We start from the raw sequence: 25,763 nt of genomic DNA, 5'->3' as shown, positions 1-25,763 counted from the left end.
TGACTCACTGAGTCAAGCAACTAGCATTCGCTTTTCATAACCCTTTATTTCAAAACAGTGGAGCAAACGCTTCTCTGCTGAAGTGTCCTTGAGCAAAGAACTGAATCCCTGCCAGCGGCAGAGTTCTGTAGCTGACCATGACCTCTGACCTATGGAGAGAGACAGGAGAACAGAGCATTTATTTACAACTTCAACTTCAACTTCAACTTTTATTCATGTCCCCAAAGGGCGATTAGGTGTGCAGCAAGTTTAAACACATACGAGACACACAAATTCATACAAGTTCTACACATTAATTTACAAACATAAAAGCAACATATTGCATTCCATGGTGGCTATCCCTTTAAGCCCTGCATGGTTGTTTGCTGCTCTCTGCATGCGTTTGTCCGAAAGAATTTGTTTAACAAAACAAGTCGGTGATTATTTTGCATGCCAGACCTGCTGCTTCTTTTTTAAATTAAAAATGAGTATAAAAGCCACCTGCTCTCTCAAGGCAAGCAAAGGTAATGACCAGCGCCTGCATAATAACTTAAATATTAATAAAAAAGCCCCACTAAAAAGAAGATTTTTTTTTTTTAGGATGTAGAAACCTTTTCCTAGTTGAGAGAACTTTCCTTTGTCAATCTACAGTATAACTCAGAAGAAACATGTTTGTAGTCTGACTTCAGACGGTCATGCTGTAGTCCTGGATCAGGTCTCAGGTTTCCTGCTGGCTTTCAACACTCACAACGTCTCCTGGATTCACACACTCTAAATATAGCGGACTTTAAGTCAGACTGGATTGCAGGGGAGACTTAAAACTACTGCGAAGAACGCACGGAGACTCAAGTTTTTTAGTAAACATTTTCTGTGTTCTAAAGCTCTCAGTCATTTCTCACTTTGATGAAATGCGAGGTTGTTGCACTAATGGACTGACACTCTGGATCAAATGGTGAACTGGTTTGTCATGAAGACTATGGAATTATTCAGGGATCAAGAGGCATTATCTCAGTAATGTAATCTTAATCACCACAGATATTTCTCTGCTGGTTTACGTCAAAGGAAAGTTCAATATTTTGTTCAACAGTTGGCCACAAGTTGCTCCAGCAGAAATGATATGCCACTTGTCTCTTTTAGTCGTCGTCAATCTTTTCGGTAAGTCCAAAATCATTAATTTTGGTGGTCGAAGCTGCACATTTTAAAGTGTGTTTCTTTCTTTTCAGTGTCCTCAGAGCTTCGTCATATAATGTAATAAAAAAAAAAAAGTTGTAATCACCATAAGAGAGGCCACTAATATGTTTCGACTATAAAGTGAATTTCAATAAAAACACCTACGGTTCTGAACACCCAATGTGTTAGCATGATTTAAGCTTCATTTATTGTACTAATTTAAAATAAATCATATGCATTCCAAATAGATATTTCCCCCGCACATGCCTTTCCCAAAGCACTAAATAAGACTAATATACATTCTTGAATACAAATTTTTGGATGAAATGAAAATCTCAGACACATTAGCTTCATCATAGGAGACTTCAACATCATAGAAGATTTAATCGGAGAAAAGGGGAAGCTATTATTAGAGACATGACATATTGTCTTACAGAAAAGTTAAACTTCTATCTCTTAAATATCTATCTATTAAATCATTTAAAAACTAGTATTTATATTATATTTATATATACTATACAGTATACTGTGGTTTCTTTCTTTTTTATTATGAATGCCTGTTTATATCTTGGTTAGCACTTTGCTTTGTTGTTGAAAGGTGCTACTGATGCTATTCCTAATTTGAACATGTTTCCTATCAAGTGAGACAAAATCTAAATGGTAAATGAAAAGTTGTCACTACGATAATACACTTGCATGTTCTTCCTTTCCTATATCTCTCCCCTCTTGCATCTTTGTCTCCTTTTCCCTCTGCTTCTTGTTTTTTTTTATTTACATGTTTTTTTCTACTTCTGTGTCTTCTTCCTCCTGCTCTTCTTCCCGTCCCTCTGCAGTGTCTCAGGGCCACGGCGGCTGTGCGGAGGTGGACTCCCTGACTGAAGCCGTGGCAGGAGAAGGATTCCTGCTGGGCTGCATCTCCTGTAAGAGAAGAGAGGAGGTGTCTGCCCGAGCCACTGTAGACTGGCACTTCAAACCGCTGGGAGAGGAGGAGTTCAGGCATGTGAGTCCTCCAAAGTCTTTGAAGGAACTGTTAAATCTGGTGCGGGTTTGTGATTGAAAAGGGTCTTTCTTCTACTATCAAGGTGCCTTAAGCAACTGTGCCATAAAGTATTACCAAATTCATGGAAGATGGAAGTACATTTTAGTAGGCCTTGTTTTAATTAATTTTAATCTAAAGTCATTAACTAATACATTTTTGTACTTATTTGCATTTTGTCAGCTCTCCATGAAAACTGCACAGCTGTTACCTGGACATTTTTTGAGGCAGCCACTAAATACATTAGTTTGTACATTTTATATATATATATATATATATATATATATATATATATATATATATATATATATATATATATATATATATATATATATATATGTATGTATATATGTATATATGTATATATATATATATATATATATATATATATATATATATATATATATATATACATATACATATATATATATATATATATATATATATATATATATATATATATATATATATATATATATATATATATATATATACATATATATATATATATATATATATATATATATATATATATATATATATATATAAATATATATATATACATATACAGTACAGGCCAAAAGTTTGGACACACCTTCTCATTCAATGTGTTTCTTTATTTTCATGACTATTTACATTGTAGATTCTCATTTTTCCCTTATTAATAAAAAAAAGCAAAGGGTGGCTACTTTGAAGAATCTAAAATATAAGACATGTTTTCAGTTATTTCACACTTTTTTGTTAAGTACATAATTCCATATGTGTTCATTCATAGTTTTGATGCCTTCAGTGAGAATCTACAATGTAAATAGTCATGAAAATAAAAGGAAACGCATTGAATGAGTGTGTCCAAACTTTTGGCCTATACTGTATATACACACACACACACACACTCTACCGGTCAAATGTTTGGGGTCACTTAGAAATTTCCATTCCACTCCATTACAGACAGAATACCAGCTGAGATCAGTTGCATTGTTTTTTTAATCAGGGCAGCAGTTTTCAGATTACATTATGTGCTTACATAATTGCAAAAGGGTTCTCCAATGTTTTCTCAGTTAGCCTTTTAAAATGATATCAGATTAGTAAACAGAATGTGCCTTTGGAACATTGGATGAATGGTTGCTGATAATGGGCAATGTAGATATTGCATTAAAGATCAGCCACGTCTTTCTACAACAGTCAAGAACACATTTGCAATTATGTACGCACATAATGTAATCTGAAAACTGCTGCCCTGATTAAAAAAAACAATGCAACTGATCTCAGCTGGTATTCTGTCTGTAATGGAAATTTCTAAGTGACCCCAAACCTTTGACCGGTAGTATATATATATACATATATACTGCATATGATCACCATAAGTAAGTTTCTTTTAAATTAGTTTCTATTTACATGTGAACAAAATATTGTAGTTCTTCTGTTTTAGAAGAACACTTCTAACACACGCTGTCTATCTTTTGTAACTACTAAGGAATAAATGTATATTAGGGCCTACTACAGAAGCCTACCATCTAAAAAGAAGTTATAGTATTTAGAGTATCCCTTTAGAGCAGGTACTCTAAAAGAGGGTATGTTGCATGCTCTTCAGTCCTTCCCTGACTTTCAAGAATAGTCATAAAATTCTCATTTGTTTCCATCTTTCAGATTTTCCACTATGATCACCCCAGTGCAAGCATCCGCAATGAAGATTTCAGTGAGCGTCTGGCCTGGCATGGATCAAACAACAGCGATATTCAGATAGGAGCCATTTACATTAATAACGTCACCTTCAATGACACAGGGACGTACCGCTGCACAATCTCCCGCACCCTCTCCCTGCCCAAGTATGACGAGCACGTCACCGTGGAGAAAGAATTCGAGCTCAACGTGGTGGCTGTAGGTAAGGTGGGGGGGGGGGGAACCCTACTACATTCCTACAATCCTACTTTTCTCTAATCTTTGCTTTTTTGTGAAATATTGGATAATTTTACCTCGTAAAAGGCCTTGAACAGTTATTTTAATGAAACCATCTAAGTTCAAATGGATTTGTGAAACATGCAACAATGGGTCCAAAATACAGTAGATACTATTTTTAGAAGAAGTCCTTCTGAACTATTTGCCTGTACAATTGTGCAATGGAACACTTTAACTCTGCATGTGCAGGCTTATCGCAACCGTTGAGATGATTTTTGACTTAAGAGCAGCTACACCGTCAAATGTTTGTAAAAGTCTGCACAGACTGACAGTCTTTGACCTGGTGGACATGCTTCCTCTGTAATGCTGTATTGGATGTTCCTCTTTCCCAGCCAATCGGGAGCTGACAGCAGTGATCTCAGAGATTGTAATGTACGTGCTGATCGTGGTTCTGCAGCTGTGGCTCATTGTGGTTCTGGTCTACTGTTACAAGAAGATTTCAGAGGAGCATGAAGGTCGGGAGGCCCGTAAAGCTCTCAAGGCTCAGGCACAGTGAGTCACTTGTCTCTTATGTGATGACTTACTAAGGTGATTCATTTCAGATTCATCGTAAAGCCTTTAACCAACACACTGGGGTCAGGGCTCTTAAATAATGCCATACATTATTTACAGTATACTATATGTATATGATTGTTGGACCAAATTATTATTTTTAAATTGTCTTCACCACAATCAACTTGCTTTAGCAGAAAAAAAAAAAAAACTTCTACACATAGACTGTATAATATTAATGGACAGAGCATGTGTGACGTCACCCATTGGTTTGTGGAGATCTGCTATGAGTCGTTGAGTTTTCCGTTACAGGCGCAGCCATCCTGGTTGCGGATTTGATGATTTTAGACAAGAGGGAGGAGCCTTTACACTCTTCGTTAAAGTACACACTTTCACTAGCAATCACATCATAGCCACGCCCTAAAACACCCCCTGCATTATTGCAAATTTTAAAATCAGCGAGACAATAATTCTAAAAATGAATATCATTCTATGTTGCAGAAGACTTAAAACTAGCGATTGAGACCATTAACTCATTATGAAAATGTTTACTGAGGTAATAAATCAAGTGAGAAGTGGATCACTTTCTCAAAGACTACAGAAACCGACCTCCTTTTGCAACTGCATGTGTCTCCCCCTGCTGGAATTCAGATAGAATGCAGGTTTAAGGCACTTCCGCATTTGCAGCACTTCGCCAAACCGGATTTGTCCATTAATATTATACAGTCTGTGCTTTTCCCCATGCTGTTTCTCGCATCTAAATAAGACTTTTTCTTTTTATATTTCCAGGCTGTTAGAAACAAAAGACAACTGTGACGGGGTGCAGCTAGAGTAACATTACCAGTGAGTTAGATTTATCTTTCACCATTATACTGATTTACTGGCTTGCACAACATCTGATATAGGAAAATGTGGTAATATGACATGTATGAAAGAATGTCTTCCTCTTTTACTGGCTTTTTCCATTTTGTATCCACTAGGTAAAAAGATCTCTGCAGGAGTCGAGCTTCATGACTGTACCGTGGTTTTGCTAACTACTGTTGATTTTGAATTTTGAACGCCTTGGTCACTCAGTCATACACGCAACCTGTATGATCAACTGTAAAGATAAGCTGATGGTGCAGATGGCAGATTTCCCTCCTTGTTATTAAAATATTTACACTTGATAGTTTGGGGATTTGTGAAAAAAAGACCTTTAAAGGTTTTTTTGAAAAGAAATAACCTTTAATGTATGAAATTGAATGACTTTTTAGTATTTAATAATCATAAAAAATATTTATTTAATAATTAGTCTATACAACATTTAATTACCAGAGCCAAACATCAAACGGCTATCCCAATTGTTATTGATTCATTTTCTATTGATAAACTGATCAAATGATTGACCTATACTGTCGATGGAAATTTTTTTAAGTTTTAAAACAAATAGCTTCAGGCAAACTGCGTCTTACTGGGCTGAAGTGTGTACAGTGTAGTTTTGCTGGGTGTAATGCAACCCATGGCCTTTGTAGCAACTCATTTCTATTGCATCTCTTTTAACCATACAACAGAAGCTGAAATGGCTTTTTTTATGGTTTTTACCATAATTTAAAAAATACAACGAAGTAATTATTTGCTCTTAGTTCTGAATTTTAAGCAATGTCTTATTAATACCAAATGAGATTTATTCAGTATCATTAATATGACCTGCTGGGTATCTAAGAAGTGTCTTTGTATCTTGAGATTTTAATGTGCAAGTGAATCATAATATTGATATCACTCAGTGTTAAGCATAAGCAAGATGTCTTTATTTAACAGTGTCAACAGGCAGAAACACTGCTTAGTTCATCTAAACTTATTTGTCATTTTCTATGGCTGTCCAATTTTGTAAATTAAGCTGAATAAAAATAAATGTTTTTGTAAATCCTTTTTGTCCACTGGCCTGCCTCTGAAACAAATGACTTAATGACACACACACGCACACACACACGCACACGCACACACACACACACACACACACACACACACACACACACACACACACACACACACACACACACACACACACACACACACACACACACACAGTGAGTTAAAGGACATTTGGAGGTGATTGTGTTGTAACTCAATCTAATCGGAGCTGGGTGGCAGACGGTCCAAACTACCTCAAGTCTGAAAGCAGCTTTGTTCTCCTGCTGCAGCCCGACACCGGCGCCTCCTTCTCCTCTTACTGCAAATTCAGAACATTAGAGATTTTTTTGTATTAATGAGACAATTATTGATTAAAACCAACATACACCCTTTACAAACTGGGTTCAAACACAAGCCACAAATCATGATGGTGTCTACTGTTAAGTTATTCTTAGTATTTGTTTGTCCCTGATTACTTGTGTGTAGACTTTTTCATATGCAGTCATAACATAATATATAATATACCAATTTGCCAATTTTTTCTAATGATTTACATGGCATCTAGCCAGATCAACTTTCCTAAATGAAGTCTGACTTAAAGACAACATCCTAACTCCAAACATGCTCATCTACACTAAACTGTTAATTTTAGCTGATTGCAGTGGTTGAAGTCATGCTGCGCAACTGCCTCACTACACTGAGCTTTTCACCTTGCCCTGTGACCTCCTCCTTTCATTAAACGTGTTGACAAGATGAACATGCTGCTTCTCTCTTCTGCGGAAAAGCATGAGCACGAAGGAGGGCACATAATGACCAGCACGGGGGGGGGGGGGGGAGGATGTAGCTTCTATTCAAGGTGTAGTTTGAGACCAGCTGCTTCTAGTACTACTGGAGATACCTGACTTGCTGATGCCAACCACGGCAGGAACTGATTCCAGGTCATTGAAAAGGTAGGTTTTTATTTCTACTGAACAAAGCTCGCTAATAGTTATGTGCATGTATACTTTGTTGGAATCCATTTATATACTGTATATTACCTCACCTCCACTCTCCTAACACCAGAACTAACTCTGAAAAGATGTGTACCCAGCGTTCAAGCTCAAGTTTGTTGGGTAGGAGTCAAAGAATATATTTCCAATGTGTACGGTTAACAAATGACAACATTCTAAAGTGTCACTCAATACTCATTTATTAATTCTGGATAAATGAGTTTTATTTAAAATCACTGTGAGATGTGGTTCATTTTCTCACACTCTGAGACTGTCCCATTCTTGATTGTTATGCTTCTCACTTGGCCCCTCCATCTTTTTTTCCTGTTGTCTTAATAGGCACTCGTTCTATCAATGTCTATTTTGAAGGAAAACATGTCAAATCTTTCAGCAACTTGTGAGCGTAGTGATCTGCAACTCAGAAATCATCTTTTTCTTATTTGTCTGTTGCCTCTTTCGGTGCTTAGGCAGCTTAGCCGGAATAATTCAGTTATTGATTAAGCAACCTAATGCAATAGTGAAATACTGTGTCATTTATGTAGAAATAAAGTACGGTGATCTTTACTTTGACATGAATCTTTTTCTTACATCTCCTCTTCCTCCTCAGTTGCAGTTTGCCGAGCGTCCAGCAGAGGTTAGCAATGTCACACATCAACACCACCGAGCTGCAGTCGCTCCTCCTCTCCTTCCTGCAGCACTGCCTCAACAGCACCAGTATACTGTCTCCACAGATACCTCAGAACTACACTACCCAGCCGGCTGCGCAGGCTGGAGCCCGGGCCCACGCTCAGTCTCAGGGCATGATGTATATCATCCTGGTGGTTGGCATGTTCAGCTTCTTCACATTCGGCATCATGCTCAGCTACATTCGCTCCAAGAAGCTGGAGAGCTCTCATGATCCGTACCACCAGTACATTGCCCACGACTGGACCAAGGCGATAACTCCGCCCAGGGCCGTGGCTCAGGCTCTGCACGGGGAAGCTGCAAGTAACGGAGCCGGCGGCAAAGAGCCCATCGTCATCTGCAACCCTGCAACGCTGGAGCAGCTGCCAGACTAGAATGAGACATTCAGCTATTTAAGCATTTCCCACGTTCCAAAATTTAAAACTCTGTAACACAAGATTTTTTTACTTACCTTCACTTTTAATGTCACACAGCAAACACAACTGGGTTTGTATTTTCAGATCAGTAATTCCACAGAAATACTTTGTACAGGGGCGTCAGGCTGTGTGTGTGTGTGTGTGTGTGTGTGTGTGGGGGGGGGGGGGACTGAGTACCCAGGGCCCTCAAGAATGAATAGCTGTGGATGTGGGGAGGGGCCCATAGAAAATGCCTTTCTACAGGGCCCAGAATTTTGTGCTACGCCCCTGACTTTGTATCAAATTGCCTCATGTTGTAAGCTTCGTTATAAACACAGCCGTTTCTCACACTTTACAGTCACGCAACCATGATTGCTCAACACTGCTCTCCCACTAACAACCTGATGACAATCCTACATATCTGGACAATAAAAGTAGTAACACAGAGTTAAATGCATGGCACCATTGTCCCTGACTTTGATTCAGAGTGTTTAGAAAAAAGCGGGTGACCAAGTCTGTCTGAAATAATTGCCCCTTGGACTGTAATGATTGGTTTGAGTGCAAACTAATTAAACACTTATCATCAAATCATGTTTCTGTTCTCTTAGATTCAGAGTTCTAGTGGTTTAATCTGAGCCAATGCTTCATCCAATACATCAGACCTTGTTTGGTATTTTTAGGCATAGTTACTGCGTTGGCTCTTTTTTTCTCTTCCTTCCTCCTCTCTCTCTCCTCTTGTCTCTCTCTCTGCTGGTCCAGTCTGTGTTGGCAGGCTCCCTTCACAGCACGGTCAATCTCTCGTGACAAACTGAAGTGGACCATTTGCATGTTGAGCATCGGTACGATGAGGTTGTAACTGTCCACTGTCTTGTTAAGTTTCACCAACTCCTCCTCTACAGATGCACACAGTTGCTCCCATTGGCTGTTCTCTTTGGGGGTCATGGGGTCGCCGAGCCTGGCCCTCCCCTCCAATAGCTTGTTTCGGATCTGTGCAGTGGTCTCTCGAATGTCTCGTTGGGTGACGACCCAGGGTGGCTGGTACCCATTGTCTATGAGGATGCGGTTAAGGTTGTGGGTCATAGGATCAGCGTATGGATTGTGCTCAAACTTGTTAAGGGGCTTTCCAGCGCCACTCAGGTTCCTGAAGTCTCCTCGGGCCATGGACTCCTGGATCAGGTCCTCCACAAGCCGTTCCACAGCCTGGGTGATCTTGATCTTTCGGCTGCGCTGACGTATGTCCCGTTCCACCAGCATCCCTTCTGCAGCGGCTGCCCTCTCGTGCTCCCTCTGCCGGTAGTTCAAAACCTGCTCGGATGCCCGGTCGATGCGAATCTGCCGGTACTGACGCTCACGCTGGCTGGGCGTGCCCGAACCCACACCCTCGTAACTGAGGTAGTGTCTGTGTGGAAATGCTGTACCTCTGGACTTATCCTCCTCTTCAGCTTCCTTCCCTTCATCAGGTTGCTTAGACTTGCTCTGATGTGCCAGCACAGCACGATAGGCCTCCTCAACCCGAGCAAACAGCACTGCGTCTGCAGTCGGAGCCCCAGAGTCCGGGTGGTAGAGCTTGGCGAGGCGCAAGTAGGCCTCTTTCACCTGCGCAGGACTGTTGTGTCCCTCGTCAGGCAGTTGCAGAAGCCTGTAGCTCTCTTGCAGGCTGCGGCTGATCTGGGGCTTGGAGCTGAGCGCTCTGGGCAACAGGGACTGTCGAGACAAGAGCAGAAACCGGCCATGGTAGAAGTCACTACGGGAAACCAGGAGGTGGAAAGTGCAACTCATTTCTGGTACACTCCTGTGGATTAGAAAAGAAAAAATTATTGAAAAAGTTAAAAAAAAGCCAACAAGTTATTAAATGATCTTTGAAAGAAAGGTTACTTAGTCTGTCAGTTAGGAGATATAAAAGAAATAACAAAGTAAATCTTATTTTGTCAAGAATCAATGATGTATTTGAATAGGCTACAAGTAGTATAAATAAGCTTAAACAAGACTACATAGTGTTGGCAATGAAGCAATAGGGCTATGTTGGTTACAGCTCTGAATATCTATTGTTCAGGGAGTTTAAGAATGTGAGATGTGGTTGATGCTTTTGGGTTGCAGCCGATTACACTAAAATGACTACATCATCCAATTGTGTGTTTTGCAGTAAGCCTGTTTCACTCCCATTGTTGGCTACTGTTTCTTAGCCAGTCAATTTTTCAGCCTTTTGATTTCATGGAATCTGGGTTAATTGGGTTTGCTTGTGGATTCACATTGTATCCTCTTTATGTTTGCTTTGGTTTAATGTTAACTGTGTCTAGATCATGAACCAAATATTTCCAAAAAATAAAAAAAAATGTACCAGGATTCACTACCTACACGGACAAAAAGCTTCCTTTTTTATTAGGGGAAGATAAAAGCACGGCATGGCTAGATCATCTGTCTGCAAACCAAATTGGCAGCAATAAAGTTATTGATTAAGAGTACCTCAAGGTTTTCCATTTTTCCCTTGATAATGTATTTCCTTATTTTTACCACATTAATAATGCTGGTAGTACATTGTAACAAATATGAAGCTATAAGCTCACTAGATAATAACTTACTGTCACAAATCACAATGCATGCCTTTATTCAGGTGTATTTTCCTTTGACGTGCCAGGGGCGAGATTGCACGTTGGTCATTCACATCGATAACTGGTTACGTTGTGGCTAATTAAGAAGCTTCACTGCTAGCTGGAAGCCTACCATTAGGACTAGGATTAGGGTGGCAATTTAATCAGAACAAGACATTTTACAAACTGAACGTTGAAAACTGAATGAAACCAGCCTTTGTATTACATTTGTGAATGCAAGTTAACGTTACATGACCTACAACTTTAAACGCTACATAAAATCAGGTCACCCGTCTGCGTTCGGCTTGTTGCTTGTTGTTGTTAGAGCTTCTTCTTCTGCTACTTCTTATCGCGTTTCTCTTCAGTTGTGTTGTATTACCGCCCTCTGTCGTCCGTCTGGCAATACCGTAGATACACCGCTTCATGCATGATGAAACGTCTTCCATGCAGCAATTAAGCTCGTTATTTCCATAGGTTATTTCCGAATCCCGAGTACAAATAGAACAACAGAGGAGGGCGGGAGGGAAGAACTATTCGAGGGTGGAGCCAAAGCCCGTCTACGTCTTATTAGAAATTCTTTGGCATACTTCGACTGGAGTCTTAATTTCACCTAAACTATAAACGGTTTTATAGTCACAACATTTGGCCGGACTTCACTTATGACAGCTGAAGCTACAAGCTGTTTTAAAGCGGTTTGTAAAACGGCATTTTTTTCCTCAACGTTACTTTCACTTATATAGTTTTAACATCAAGCTATATTAATGTGTAGCCTACACGGTTAACTCGCTAATAATACACTACTGTGTTACCCAAGGGCCTTCAGAAATCTTGAAGCTTATGGGTGGCACTATGGGTGGGTATACCACATGCAGGTAACACCGTCTAAGTCTTATTAGCCTATAAACATTACTAATTGGTCTAAATGAGCATTCATTAATATAGTTATGTTTGTTGCCATATTTATGGCCCTGTCTTTGACGGTCTTTGCGAAAAGATGCATATGTTTTCTGAACTTACTCAGTTTGTTTTTTAAGTCTAAGAATAAATGCTTTGATATTTTAGTGAACGATTCTTCCATGTGTTCACCGTCCATGAATGGCTTTCCACGCCTTATTATTACCTGAGCTGCCACAAAACTAGCAGCAGTGGAGTTTGGAGATTTGATCCAATTCTTAAAAGTAATAATCTGCTCTGTTTTCTACGACTGTTCCGAAATTTCTCTCTTTCTCTCATCCCTAGCTGGATATTTTTCAGCAAATGCAGTATGCTTATTCTGGAAATGTCTTTTCATATTACTTTTTTTGTTGTTTGCTAATTTCTCGCCACAGATCAAGCAATAATGGTAACCAGCAGCATTGGCGGTGAAATCAAATTAATTTGTCCCACACTTTAATATCTCAATTTTCGAGACTTTTCTATATTTGTTATATAGGCTGCTATTCTTTATGCCGTAGCCTACATAGGCTATGATGAACATTTTAGTTGACTGAAATGTTATGTAGCCTGAATGGAGAGTGTAAGAATTACTTTAGGCCTTCAACAATAATAAATTAATTTTAAAATGTTAAACAATTCATCTCCATATCATTTTTCTATCAAAGGCACAGGGAGACACTGCAGAGGCACTGAACTGGGATCCACTGAGGAGGGACTCTACCCCTGACATAAATTATTGTCCTCTACATGACTGACATGAAACTTCAACCTGAAGTAAACAGTCCAGATGCAGATGAGGCTCCAACTTACAGGTACAAATAAAAATAAATAAAAATAATAACTGTAAATACTGTGTCACAGCAAACTGGAACTATAGGAAACACATAAGCTTGGTTTTGGGGGATTTTAACAGAAGGAAATCTTTCTCTCTGCTGTTACTGGTTATACAAATGCAATTTGACATTTATAGTGGCAATACAATGATATTGTGCCCATAATACAGTATATTTGTGCATATTCACAAACTCACTTATTTTATTTTCTGCGACATAGCCTACAGTCTGAATCAGGGAACTTTGAATGCAGTGTCTCTGGCTTGCGCTGGGTCTGTAAGGAGACGATCAGCTTTAAGTACCAGTTTTGCTCTTGGGAAGGAATTATGGAGAGGATGGAAAGCCTACAATACATACCTGCAGGTCCCCTTATGGACATCACAGTCATTGCTGGGAAGTTAGATGAAGCATACCTGCCGCACTGGATCTGCATAGGTAAGTGGCCATGAAGAAAATAATAAAATAATAACTTCTGAAATATCTGATAGTATATGTACAAAAACTGATGCAATCCTTTTCTCCTCACTAATTGCGTTTGTATTTTGTGCAGATGACAACCCTAAAATATTAGACAAGTTTGCAGTCCTGCATATAGATGACTGTGGAGATGTTGTGGAAAAAGTGTCTGAAGTCACATCGTCCCACGTCAAGCTGTCTGAACCCGTTTTCTCTCCAAGAGCGGTTCTGATGAAAATGGGCTTGCCTGTGAAAATAGGCTGTCAAGTGTTAATATACTACATACCCAACACATCATTCCTCAGACTGCATGTTTACCTGATCCCACATGATCATGGTCTACAACAGGTTACTGAATATCTTACTAATTACTTACTACTAGTCACAAATGCGTAACATAATGAGATTCCATACCAAAGCCTACAATGGAGTATTAAGGCTAGTGTTTAAAATGAAAACAAAAGTGAAATGCGATTCTAATGTTTTAATATTTTAAATGTTGTACAACTATGGGAATAAGGTCATACTTGAGGGAATAAAAATATTTAAAAAAAAAAACATTATGAGAATGAAGTCATTATACTGTTGTATGTTGAGACGAAAAAAGTCTACCTCAAACAGCAGACCCTTTTCTGTCAAATTTAACTTCTTCACAAGTTGATATAAATAGTCAATTCCTTAACGTAAGTGACTCTAACTGAACTGGTGGTAATGGTCAAACAATGCAGCGGTGTGTGTTCTCACACTTTGCTGATGTGGGTTTGTTGTGATAATTTCTTCTCAGATGTACCACTTTATAATAATGACCATTTATTTCATTTTTTCCCAATAGTGACCCAAATACTCTATTTTTAAAATCACACTGTTTGTTCATGAATGTAATTTAAATTACAGATAGCAATATTTGCCACTGTAACCTTGAAGCAGCTTTGTGCTTATTTTTATATTTTTTCCAGAGAGTGGACAAAAAGAAGGAGAAAAAAGGATACAAAAGAATCGAAAAGCCACGCCCAGACAAGTACCTGAAAATGCAGCAGGGTTTCAACCTCGCAGCAGACACAAACATGGCAAAAATTTGAATTGCAACCAGGCAGCCGATGTGTTGCCATTACATTTTTTCAACTGCTGCAATTATGGTCTAAACAATATGCTGTGAACCTGCAATAAGACACAAGGAAAAGATACAAGTGAAAAACAGATACAGTTAAGGGAACTCACATGTACCCTCAGGTCCCTTTTTGAAGCAAAGGCTGGAACACCTGTTTGTACTCAGGTTAATTGGCTCAGAACAGTGAACTCACTCATTGACAGATGGAGAGACCTAGCCCCAGTTTGTGCCTGTCATGTATTACATAGTATAGTATAGTATTAGTGTTACATTCACACAGAGCTAATCATCAGTTTCTGTAAAAGAAGAAATTTGTTTAACAGCCAAATACAAATCGCCCCACAGGTCTTAAGTGAATAAATAATACTAAGCAGATTGAACACAGACAGTAAACGGTCTATGAGAGCAATGCTGCAGTTATAGTCTTGTAATATCGCATAAAATAAGGCACATCACGAGAATAATACAACATTCTCATTACTAAGGCCCCAAAAATGAGACTAGTTACAAATCTATTGACATTTTGGCCACACATTAGCTACTTCAAGAGAGTTGTAAATACTGCAGCTGTGTTTGGAGTGGGCCTTGCTTGCTGCGTTCAGTGTGTGCCAGAGAGCAGACGCATGTTCAGTTGACCACACAGCAGCCAGACAAACCATTATCACTAAACGATTTAGTTTGACCAGAGAACGCCTTTACTCCTGTATAAGATTTACATTGACTCTATGTCAAACTCTAACTACTCTCGCTTTCATGTTATTTTTTTACACAGGAAATAACCCTCAGATACGATAGCCAAGAGCCAAATTTCTATGAAGTGAACATTGAAAATCCAGACACAAACTTCCAGCTTACACTCTCACCCCTTAACAAAAAGAAGAAGGGTAAACCACCAGTATGGAAATGTGAAATTCAAAAAGGTTAGTGGTTATTAAACAATATTACCTTCATACATGTACATAATGTCACTTGAGCTGTAGACTAGAATTTAACAATGTTAATGTACAAAAACTCAATAAAATACCAATTACAAAAAAACAATATTACCTTCACTATACAGTATGTGAAACATAATGCATTATTGGGTCCAATTCCAATGCATACTCAATATGGACTTGCTGCTCTGTACATGACATAAATTGGCTGTATTTGATTTATGTGTTTACATGTCATTGATTACATGATAATGAGGGGAACTTCCAGTTTACTTCATTCCATGAATAGAAGCCCATAAAGAGGCTCTAGGCGATTTATGGGTGTTGGAACGGATTAAAAGAATTAAAACGCACAACAAAATACAGTTATATGAATGGCGTTTATGTGGGCTCCACCTTGTCTCACTAATGGCACCTATGGCTCTTATAATTCAAATATAAATGAACATTATTACATTGAAGAAAATGAGAAACCAGTGTATGCACTACAATTGTTTTATTCATCTAAAGTGTCTTGTTATTGAACCTTTTCTTGTGAATACAATACATGAAACCACAATATCAGCAATCTTTTATTGTTCTGTATTTTATTTCAGTTGACTATCAAGACTCTGCTGATTCAGAAGGTAAGATGTTGCATATGTCTTTATAAGAATTGCACTTTGAAATTTCAGTCACAACATGACAATTCTTAAATTGTTATTAGAATACAAATTAGAATACAGACAATTGAAATTTAATACATTTTTAAAATTTTGTGTTTGTATTTTTGAAACAAAAGAGATGACTGTAGGATCTTGAAGACTTAGGGTTGACAGATGGAAATTGGATTTAGCTCTAGTGCAATAAATGTATTAGGCAATGTTTATAAAAAATAAATAAACATTAATAAAAGGAAAATTAGAAAGGCATCGTAGATCCTGAGTTGCTGTTATTTTTTTTACTTCACATCAGACATTTTAAACAAACAAATTGTCTTAGCCTTAATTCACAAATCTGAACAGGGCTGGCTATTTGGTGTAGTATTAGTACTTTGGTTTGCCTGCTGTTGTATTTTTGTTATTGATGCATCAAGTTTAGAACAAATAAATGTAGTATGTAATTGTCATTTCATGTTGTGCAGCTGCAAAATCATCAACTGTATTATGAATATATCATATATTATATATATATTTTCATTACATTTGTATGATGTAAGTGTCTTAAATTAATCTTTTATTTGTAACTGAACATTGTGTATTTCTCTTTTTTTGTTTTTAAAGAGACATGTGGACAATCCCACATACATGGTCTAAGTGACAGTGAGTTGTTTTCTATTTTCTGACCATGAAGTAGGACAGAAACGCTGCTTTTAAACCAACCTTTGATTTTTAGTTTTACATTCAACTTAAAGGTGCTGTAGGTAGGATTGCGAAGATCCAGGACTTCGCCAAAAACATTGAACATTGACAACTTCTCAGTCCCTCCCCCCTTTCTGCTAAAGCCCAAAACAGTCTCCTAAGCCCCTCCCCAAAAGAGTCTAATACAAAATGTTTATAGTCAGATGTAGTGATCAATCACTCACGTAACATTTTCTATTTCCTTTGTCCTCAGAGAAACCCCCTCTGGATGGCCGCCTAGCTGCACTGCTGGAGAAGGTGAGTAATATCACATCAGTCTGAACACAGCTTTCATTCAATAAGAAGCAGGTTGAAAATCCAATATTTTAAATTATGATTCAAACCAAACTCATGACTTTAATCGTACAGTTCTTGCACAACGGATGCATTGAAGTAATCTCTTCAGCTATAGTAAAGATCAGAGATGTATAATAGTAATGAAGTAGAACTACTTAACTACCGTACTTCAGTACTAAAAGGCTGTATCTGTACTCTACTGGAGTATTATTTTTTACTCCTACTTCCACTTTTACTATAGTACATATTTTCCATGAGTTTAATATTTTTACTCTGATACATTTTTTATGTGCTGCATTGTTACTCGTTAGGCTAAACATCTGAAATTATATAAACAATATGATATTCAAACTTTTGACTGCTTTCTTTAATAACTACATAACACAATACTTGTACTTTTACTTTCAGTACTTGAGTAGTACATTTTAAAATAAACTACTTGCAATACTTAAGTACATTTTTTTTTTTAATACTTCAAGAGCACTTCAACTTCTACTCAAGTCACTTTTTTGATAGAGCACTTGTACTTTTACTCATGTCTGTGTCTCTAGTACTTTATACACATCTGGTAAAAATCACATCCCTTTATGTTATCGCTTTGTATTCATCAGGCAGCCACAGTCACAACGGATATAGATAGGATTTTGATTATGCTGCAAGATTTGAATCAACAAGAGTTCAAAGCATTCATATGGAAACTGGAGAACAGTGACATCGGGGAGGGCCGTGAACGCATCCCAAGCAGCAAACTGGAGAACAGTGACATGTTTGACCTGGTGAATCAGATGTGGAAGACCTACATCCAGCAGTCTGTGGAGGTGACCATGAAGGTTTTAAAGCAAATAGACAGGAATGATCTGGTGCAGATATTGTCAGTCACCAGCTCAGGATCCAAAGGTAAGATGTGGAACAAACAAACTGTTAACCCTTGTGTTGTCTTCCCGTCAACCATGAACGTGTTGTCCATCCAGGTCAAATGGGAATTTGAATTTTTTTGTGCTGTTTCCAGAGTTTATGGCTCTTTTTTATGTTTTGACACTTTTTAAAACGTTTTTGTCACTTTTTTCTTTTTTTCATTTTTCATTCATGGTCAATAAATCTAATTTATATGAGATTGTACTTAATTATTTAGTTAAAAAAGCAGGAATTATGAATTATTTTGACTAATAAGATCAAAGGATGTTGAGTGAATCACAGATATGTCTAGGTTTAAAACACCCAAAATTCAATAAAAGTTATCAATAATTTTACATGCAAAGATTGTATGGGTTCATCCATGCATCCATGTTATTTTTGGGCATTTTGGTTCAAAGAAAGACATATTTCTGATATGAAAACTTTGAAAACGGGTCAAATTTGACCCAAGGACAACACAAGCGTTAAAAATATAGTGGTGGCATATTTAGTGGCACCATTTATACCATAAATGCTTAAATTATAAATCAGAAACATTTTATGCACTGTAGCTCTTCATCAAAAATACAGTTTGACAGTCGGTCATGTAGCTTTTGAATTTCTTTATTTTAAACACTGTACAATGTACAGTTTACATTATTGTATAATGTTTTCATTTTATGCTTTGTGCACTGGTAGAAACTATAAAATAGGCATTTTATAAATGATCAAATTGATAACATTTATTAGTGCATTCACTGTGAGGAAGTTCATGTTGGTCATTAAAGGCAGAATGAGTATGATCTGTCTGTTGCGATTTGTAAATGCAACATTCAAACTTGTCTCCTCCTCCCCGGCTCAATGACCCCATCCTGCTCTGCTCCCCAGCTCTCAGACGGACTACGTTTACATACATACAATATTCCTACTAACTACTAGACTTCCAAGTCTTTCATTATGTTTAAAGTAGGTGTGTTTCACCTTCTTTTCTTCTTGGCACACACCTCTCTGCAAGCTGTTGGCTAATTGGTTTGTGTAGCAACGCACAGAGCTGACCGTAAGCCGTAAACAGGCAAGAAGCCGTAAACTGGCTGTAAACTGTTGCAAACTAAAGTAAAAAACACAACTGGGGTGCACATTACGAATGCACTGTACACATCTCCAAAGAATGTCCTCAAAACCCGAATAATACCGGCATATTCCACGTCTCAATCTGAAAAAGCTTTTATTTGACGGCCTTATTCGGAATATCCAAACGTAATATGCTGTTTGCAAATTTGGTAATAATCCAAATATGAATAAAAGTGTAATTTTAGTGTGCATGTAAACATGCTCATTCACTGTCGTTTTGGGAACAAGCTTTGTCTACTTGCGTTGTCTGCCATTTTCGTAGGTTCCTCTTGGATGCATGCTAACAATCTGGTGCTACATTTTTATAGAGTCCAGCCCTCACACCCTGCATGCTGTTATTGGCTGGGGGCTACACACTAGAGGGCACGCTCTCTCAGGGTTGTCTGTCTGTCAGCAGGATTACAGAAAAACTACTGGCTTGATTTTCATTAAACTTGGTGAAAGGGTGTAGCATTTGCCAAGGAAGAGCACATAATTTTTATTAATTATATTTTATTTTGGTTAACAAAATAATTACAAGATAGGGCATTTGTGCTACATTCATGTGGTGTCAGAATAATCAGATGAATGAGTTTCCGACTGTGACATTAACGCTGCGAGATAGGTCATGTCATGCCTTTGCCGAGGTCTGCCGAGTGCCCTTCTAGTTAGCAAATGTCATGATGCTAAACTGAGATGGTTACCATGGCAACGCTCTACCTGTTTAGCATTATCATGCCAACATACAGCCTCACAGAGTCACTAGCATGACTGTAGACTTCACTCTTTTTGCAGTGAAGTGTTAAAAGCAACTCATTTTGATCAGATTTTTTAAATGTTCTCTCTCCTCAGGGAAACTCTGTGGATGAACAGCTGTCTGCACGGATCCAGAAAGTGTCTGACTCTACACACAGCTTTCATTCAATGCATACATGGTTGAAAATCCTTCTTGCAACTTGAGCTGATAAATTCTGATTTAAAAAAAAAATTCATTCAATTTTTTATGGTGACAAACCAGTCACAGAACTGAGGCTGAATTCAGGTGTGTATCTTAAGCAACTACACTTAAATACCTAATACTTAATTTTCTTCAATAATGTAACCGTATTGCGATTTCTAGCACAGAGGAACACAAGAGGAAATGTACGTTTTTTATTCATGTCAGTCAAACTGAATATTGCAAGTTTTTAAAACAACTTTTAAAATGATTGTAACTATTTTTAACAGGGTTCGTACGGGTGCTTTAAATCCTTGAAAATGCTTGAATTCTGATGTTGTGTTTTTAAGGTTTGAAAAGTGCTTGCATTTTGGATAAAATGCTTGAAATTGTAACTGTATTTCTTTCACAACAAATGCCTAACTTACTGAATGGTTTATTTATTAAATGGAGAAATAAAATGTTGGAGAGCATTCAAAGAATGTTGGCTGGAAGATGAAAAATACAAATTATGGATTAAACAGGGACAAACCCTACTTCTAGCTAGGAATTTCAGATTCTCAGATTTTGTTCAAACCTTGTCTATATCAAGAATGTGTCCCAAAACCAGGGCCTGTAAAATATTTCTGTTCAAATCCTATGTCTTCATATTTTTAGCCCTTTTTAATTTTTTATTTAACCTTTATTTATTCAGGGAAGGTTCACTGAGCAGTGTGTGTGCAGCCTCTCTTTTGCAAGAACACCCTGATCACATTCACACTGTGATGTTACACATCCATACCTGGAAGCTGCCCAGTACAAACACATCTGATCTGCCACTGAGCAGCTCCACTGGAGTGGTTGGGGTTCAGGGCCTTGCTCAAGGGCACCTCAGTGGTATTAATGAGTGAGGGACAAGCGCTGCCCTTTCACTTACCCCGCCCAGATTTTATCCTGTCGGTCTGGGGATTGAACCGACGACTTCCCGGTCACAAGCTTTCTTCTCTAACCTCTAGGCCATCGCTGCCCTAAAAATTAGCCCTTGAAATTACTTCAGTTTTACAGCCTGAAACTCACATTATCTGGGAAGCAATATTTGGACATTAATTCATAGACAGCCCAAACTTTGTAGGTTGGAAGACAAACTGAACCATTACAAGTTTGTACAGCATGCCCTAGATTTGGAAAAAAAAGTGTGAAAGGACATTAAGGGTAGCATAAACTTTGAGCAAAATCTAAGAGGGTGCACCACCTTTTTTACTGGATTGTGACACAGAGTGACCCAGCTGCATGTCCTTTGGCTCAGATCCTCCCACTCAGTGCTCCTCTCCATAGCTGTCTTACTGTATGTTATGTTAGGAACCATGAAGAGATTAAACATTTTAAAGGTGATAATTCAGGGTTAGTGAAGTGAACCTGTCGGGTGATTTTGTTTGGGGTTATTATTTTTACATTGACTCAGGCAGGTTAGATAGCTTAGACAGTGATACATTTTGAAAAACAAAACTTGTGTTTTGCTTACATATCTGATCCTTCTGCTATTACGAAACACAATTTTGGCTGTTTATAGTATTGTATCTTAATGTGGCAAAAACACTAAATAATAATTTTGACTATGTATTGGCATATATTTTACAGTGGTGTAAGGTGCTGGAAAAAACTTTAACATGGACCTTGAAAGTGCTTGAAAAGTGCTTGAATTTGACCTTGGAAAAGGTGTATGTACCCTGTTTTAAGCATGAAAACAGATCATGAGTTCCTTTAGCTTCCGTTATAGCAACAGATCAGGTGGCTCATTCCAGTTTTTTTAGTAGCACAGTATGTAAAAAGAAACATATTAACGAGTTTAATTCAATTCAATTAAATTTTATTTATAGTATCAAATCATAACACGAGTTATCTCGAGACACTTTACAGATAGAGTAGGTATAGATCACACTCTATAATTTACAAAGCCCCAACAATTACAGGGACAGACCCAGGCTCTTGGTAGTCGGTGTCTGACGGGCGGGTTGGGGATGCGATGAACAGTGGTAGTAATAGTCACATTAATAATGGAACAGTTACTTTAAATGGTAGTCGTAGTAGTTCATGTCATATCAGGGCGCTGCAGGGCGTTACAGGATGTAGCGTGGCCCAGCGGAGCATGGATGGACATAGCAGGAAGCAGCAGGGTTCAGCAGGACACAGCATGACATTGCAGGGCACCGCTGAGCTTAGCAGGGAGTGCAGCAGGACCACGGCGACAGCTGCAACCAGGATCTTGGTGCCAACGTTCTCCAAGGAAATATGCTGGGTGAAAAAACAGAATGTAAAGGGATACAGGGGATAAAGGGAATCCTCTTAAGCCCTGACAATGTTTAAATGTAAGCACGTATCAGTATTTCAGGTACAGAAATGGAACAAAAGAAATCTACCACAATGGGTCTCATAACATCTGATATGGTGCACGCATTAACACCGAGGTTATTGGGGTAAAAAAATGTATCTTAAAATGCGTATACACTTGCCTCGTATCTTTGAGATTCAAAGAGATACATCTTTGATTATTGTTGAGGATAAATTACATAGTATATGCCTTTTTATATATATATATATATATATATATATATATATATATATATATATATATATATTTTTTTTTTTTTTCAATTTAAAATCATTGTCTTTTTATAGTTCTTTTACTGTATATTTTTCTTAAAACCTTTTTATATCTTACATAAAGCACTTTGAATTACCTTGTTGTTGAAAGGTGTTATACAAATAAATGTTTTCCATTTTTTAAAGCTGTTATAGATTCCTGTGATTCTCGTGTGGTAATTTGGTTTTCGAGTCAAAGTGGTCTAAAATAAAATAGAAAGCAAGAATATAAGGTGTTAATGCAACAAAACGAGGATTAGTATTTTTGATGACTTTTTACTTTTAGTTTAAAAAAAAAAGATTCTTGTCACATACATTGAAAAAGAAATGTTCAGTTTGATCTCTGTGGGCTCGTATGGGAAATCTGGCTTGCAGCATGGCAAAACCAGACACTCCTAAGAACACTAAATCTGTCAGTAAAACAGATTTAAAGTATCCCACATACATACATACATACATACATACATACATACATACAGTGCTAAGCATAAGTGAATACACCCATGCTAAAGTTGACTTAAAAAAAGAAAAGAGTTTTTGGAAATTGATCTTAATTAAAAAAACAAATGAGGAAAAATCCAACCTTTAAGGACACCAATTTTCTTTGTGAATGAATAATGTATCGTAAATAAATACATTTTCTTCCTTTAAATACTGTTAATAATGTTAAATTCCCATAGAGGCAGGCATATTTTTATTTTTAAAGGCCAGTTATTTCATGCATCCTGATAAAGTTCCCTTGGCCTTTGGAATTAAAATAACCCCACATCATCACATGCCCTTCACCACACCTAGAGATTGGCATGGGGGTTTCCATAAGATCATCTCTCAATGGTTATGGTACACACAATATGTGTGTGTGTGTATATATATATATATATATATATATATATATATATATATATATATATATATATATATATATACACACACACACATACACAGTACAGGCCAAAAGTTTGGACACACCTTCTCATTCAATGTGTTTCTTTATTTTCATGACTATTTACATTGTAGATTCTCAATGAAGGCATCAAAACTATGAATGAACACATATGGAATTATGTACTTAACAAAAAAGTGTGAAATAACTGAAAACATGTATTATACATGCATTATATTTTAGATTCTTCAAAGTAGCCACCCTTTCCTTTTTTTGATAACTGCAAACCCTTGGTGTTCTCTCAATGAGCTTCATGAGGTAGTCACCTGAAGTGGTTTTCACTTCACAGGTGTGCTTTGTCAGGGTTAATTAGTGGAATTTTTTCCCTTATTAATAAAAAAGCAAAGGGTGGCTACTTTGAAGAATCTAAAATATAAGACATGTTTTCAGTTATTTCACACATTTTTGTTAAGTACATAATTCCATATGTGTTCATTCATAGTTTTGATGCCTTCCAAACTTTTGGCCTGTACTGTACATATATACACCGCAGCAGTGGTGGGAGGCAACATTGGAGTAGCAGGAGGAGCAGAGAGGAATAGGGAGACATTTAAATGGGCCGCGTGATGTGAAAATGGCTGTGATTGGTTGCGACTGGCTGGAATGATTATTCAATTAGTGGGCCTATGACTTCCATGTCCTAATGCAATGCTTAATTTTAAAAACTTCTCCAAGGCAAATTTTTAAAGCCCCAATTGTTCTGCTATTATGTTGCTCTGCTGAAAAGCACAAACCACTGCCAGCAGTAGCAGATACATTGACAGATACACTGACACTGAGTAAGCAGCCATGGATATGTAGGCTATAGCCCTCAGCATTGTTATGATTCCGAAAGGAATTGCATTGAAAATGATTGGCTAATCCTTAACTGTTATAATTTATTTTATTTATTTATTTTATTAGTTTATTTGTCAGGGACAATGTACAAAATACATTAATCTTACGAAAAGATGTTTTGTACCAGAGTTAGCTAATGCTAGTTTCCATCTGCAGTCCCCGGGCAGGTGCACACAATATTAAAACATATTACAAATAACTGTCAATAATAATAAGAAATACACTAATCAGATAAGAATTGTACATTTCCTCAAAAAATCTGAGTGGTCTAGTTTTCTATCATTCGAGTAGTTGATCAACAAGAATATGGTTATTGAACCATTTAGAACCAATGTTCTCTTAGGCAAAATAAAATAAAATACAAAGTTGTGAAAAATCCAGGATCCATTTAAACAATTACAAACAAACATAAGATCAATGTGCAGGTTTTTAGAAACCTGGAGGTAAAGACAAACACCCATTTCTAAAACTATTACATTATTATTTATTACATTATACATTATATTTATATACATTATACCATATACTGGTAATGGTTTTAAGACACTTCATTCACTCCATTGTAAGAACTGTACATAGCAACAGAAGATTTTCTTATAGATTTATATAAATTTCAAAATACAAAACATTTTGGATGACCCTCCAACAGTAAAGCTATTCTTATTGTGCATAAAAAAGACAAGAAACAAGATAAAACCATCTTTTAACATAAATGAGGTGGATAATCATTAATGATCAAGCATATTTAAATTTTCATAAATCACATTAAAAACAGACTCCTTACATACACTCATTTGGTGTTTGCTTGATAAAAACATTACATGTCTGATGGGAACCTTCATTCATTTGTTACATGATTGTTTGATCAACATTTGCCAAATCTGGTTTAAAACTTGACATGATATCTCATCTCATGAAAAATGAGCCTCACTGATCAGGGCAGGAAAGGCACCACACGCCATAATACCAGTTTCAACTCATTCAAGTGTAAAATAAAAGACTAAAAAAGAATAAAAGAAGAGCTCTGATTGTAGATATAGCATTAACATTAATATTTACCTATTGTTATTTAACAACGTGGAAATATTAATGTTAATGCCTGCTTGCTATTGCTATACAATTACAGTGATTGTATAAAAAAAACTGGTAACACTTTACTTGAAGGTATCTACATAAGAGTGATATGACACTGTCATGAACGTGTCATAAACATTATAAAAAAAAGTCAAACGTTTATGACATACCGCTTATTTTAGTAAGTGTCATTCGGTTTTTGTCATGACAAGTTATGGTTATGGTT

The 25,763-nt window shown here is 37.2% G+C and overlaps 5 protein-coding genes and 1 long non-coding RNA gene across 8 annotated transcripts in view; 3 read left to right on the top strand and 3 right to left on the bottom strand.

Moving 5' to 3' along the window:
• The first annotated feature begins 736 nt into the window (after positions 1-736).
• Positions 737-6,539, top strand: si:ch211-225p5.8 (sodium channel subunit beta-1). Its single transcript, XM_028579588.1, has 6 exons — positions 737-1,134; positions 1,983-2,149; positions 3,833-4,067; positions 4,474-4,633; positions 5,423-5,476; positions 5,614-6,539. Exons 1-5 carry the CDS (start codon positions 1,092-1,094, stop codon positions 5,466-5,468), a joined length of 651 nt encoding a protein of 216 aa, XP_028435389.1. The 5' UTR covers positions 737-1,091; the 3' UTR covers positions 5,469-5,476; positions 5,614-6,539.
• An 851-nt stretch (positions 6,540-7,390) lies between these two features.
• On the top strand, positions 7,391-8,638 carry LOC114557803 (potassium voltage-gated channel subfamily E member 1). Its single transcript, XM_028581470.1, has 2 exons — positions 7,391-7,473; positions 8,120-8,638. The coding sequence occupies exons 1-2, from the start codon at positions 7,433-7,435 to the stop codon at positions 8,568-8,570; spliced, it is 492 nt and encodes a 163-aa protein (XP_028437271.1). The 5' UTR covers positions 7,391-7,432; the 3' UTR covers positions 8,571-8,638.
• On the bottom strand, positions 7,697-8,750 carry LOC114557804 (uncharacterized). The gene is made up of 2 exons (XR_003692841.1): positions 8,648-8,750; positions 7,697-8,566 (listed from the first exon to the last, which is right to left on the bottom strand). It is a non-coding gene; the product is annotated as an uncharacterized LOC114557804 (long non-coding RNA).
• Positions 8,751-9,081: 331 nt separating this feature from the next.
• On the bottom strand, positions 9,082-11,666 carry dnajc28 (DnaJ (Hsp40) homolog, subfamily C, member 28). Of its 3 annotated transcripts, none has more exons than XM_028580613.1 (2): positions 11,440-11,666; positions 9,082-10,383 (listed from the first exon to the last, which is right to left on the bottom strand). In XM_028580613.1, the coding sequence occupies exon 2, from the start codon at positions 10,368-10,370 to the stop codon at positions 9,210-9,212; it is 1,161 nt and encodes a 386-aa protein (XP_028436414.1). In that variant the 5' UTR covers positions 10,371-10,383; positions 11,440-11,666; the 3' UTR covers positions 9,082-9,209. The 3 variants fall into 3 exon arrangements, with proteins under 3 accessions (XP_028436414.1, XP_028436413.1, XP_028436412.1); XM_028580612.1 differs by having other exon boundaries at positions 11,470-11,666; XM_028580611.1 differs by lacking the exon at positions 11,440-11,666 and adding an exon at positions 11,171-11,431.
• A 64-nt stretch (positions 11,667-11,730) lies between these two features.
• Positions 11,731-20,595, top strand: LOC114556841 (nacht, lrr and pyd domains-containing protein 1b-like). The gene is made up of 11 exons (XM_028579896.1): positions 11,731-11,871; positions 12,781-12,927; positions 13,169-13,383; positions 13,499-13,752; positions 14,361-14,471; positions 15,285-15,432; positions 16,044-16,073; positions 16,710-16,748; positions 17,041-17,084; positions 17,735-18,020; positions 19,980-20,595. The coding sequence occupies exons 2-11, from the start codon at positions 12,863-12,865 to the stop codon at positions 19,994-19,996; spliced, it is 1,209 nt and encodes a 402-aa protein (XP_028435697.1). The 5' UTR covers positions 11,731-11,871; positions 12,781-12,862; the 3' UTR covers positions 19,997-20,595.
• A 5,167-nt stretch (positions 20,596-25,762) lies between these two features.
• Position 25,763, bottom strand: part of LOC114556910 (uncharacterized) — a 17,385-nt gene continuing 17,384 nt past the window's right edge. The window contains exon 23 of the mRNA XM_028580039.1: position 25,763. This exon is cut by the window's right edge and continues 393 nt beyond it. The gene's annotated coding sequence lies outside the window, so the exon portion shown is untranslated.

The sequence above is a fragment of the Perca flavescens genome, chromosome 6, assembly GCF_004354835.1.
Source record: "Perca flavescens isolate YP-PL-M2 chromosome 6, PFLA_1.0, whole genome shotgun sequence".
NCBI classification, from domain to species: Eukaryota; Metazoa; Chordata; class Actinopteri; order Perciformes; family Percidae; genus Perca; species Perca flavescens.
Note: the sequence above shows the minus strand (reverse complement) of the source record. Positions and strands in the feature narration are given on the sequence as shown.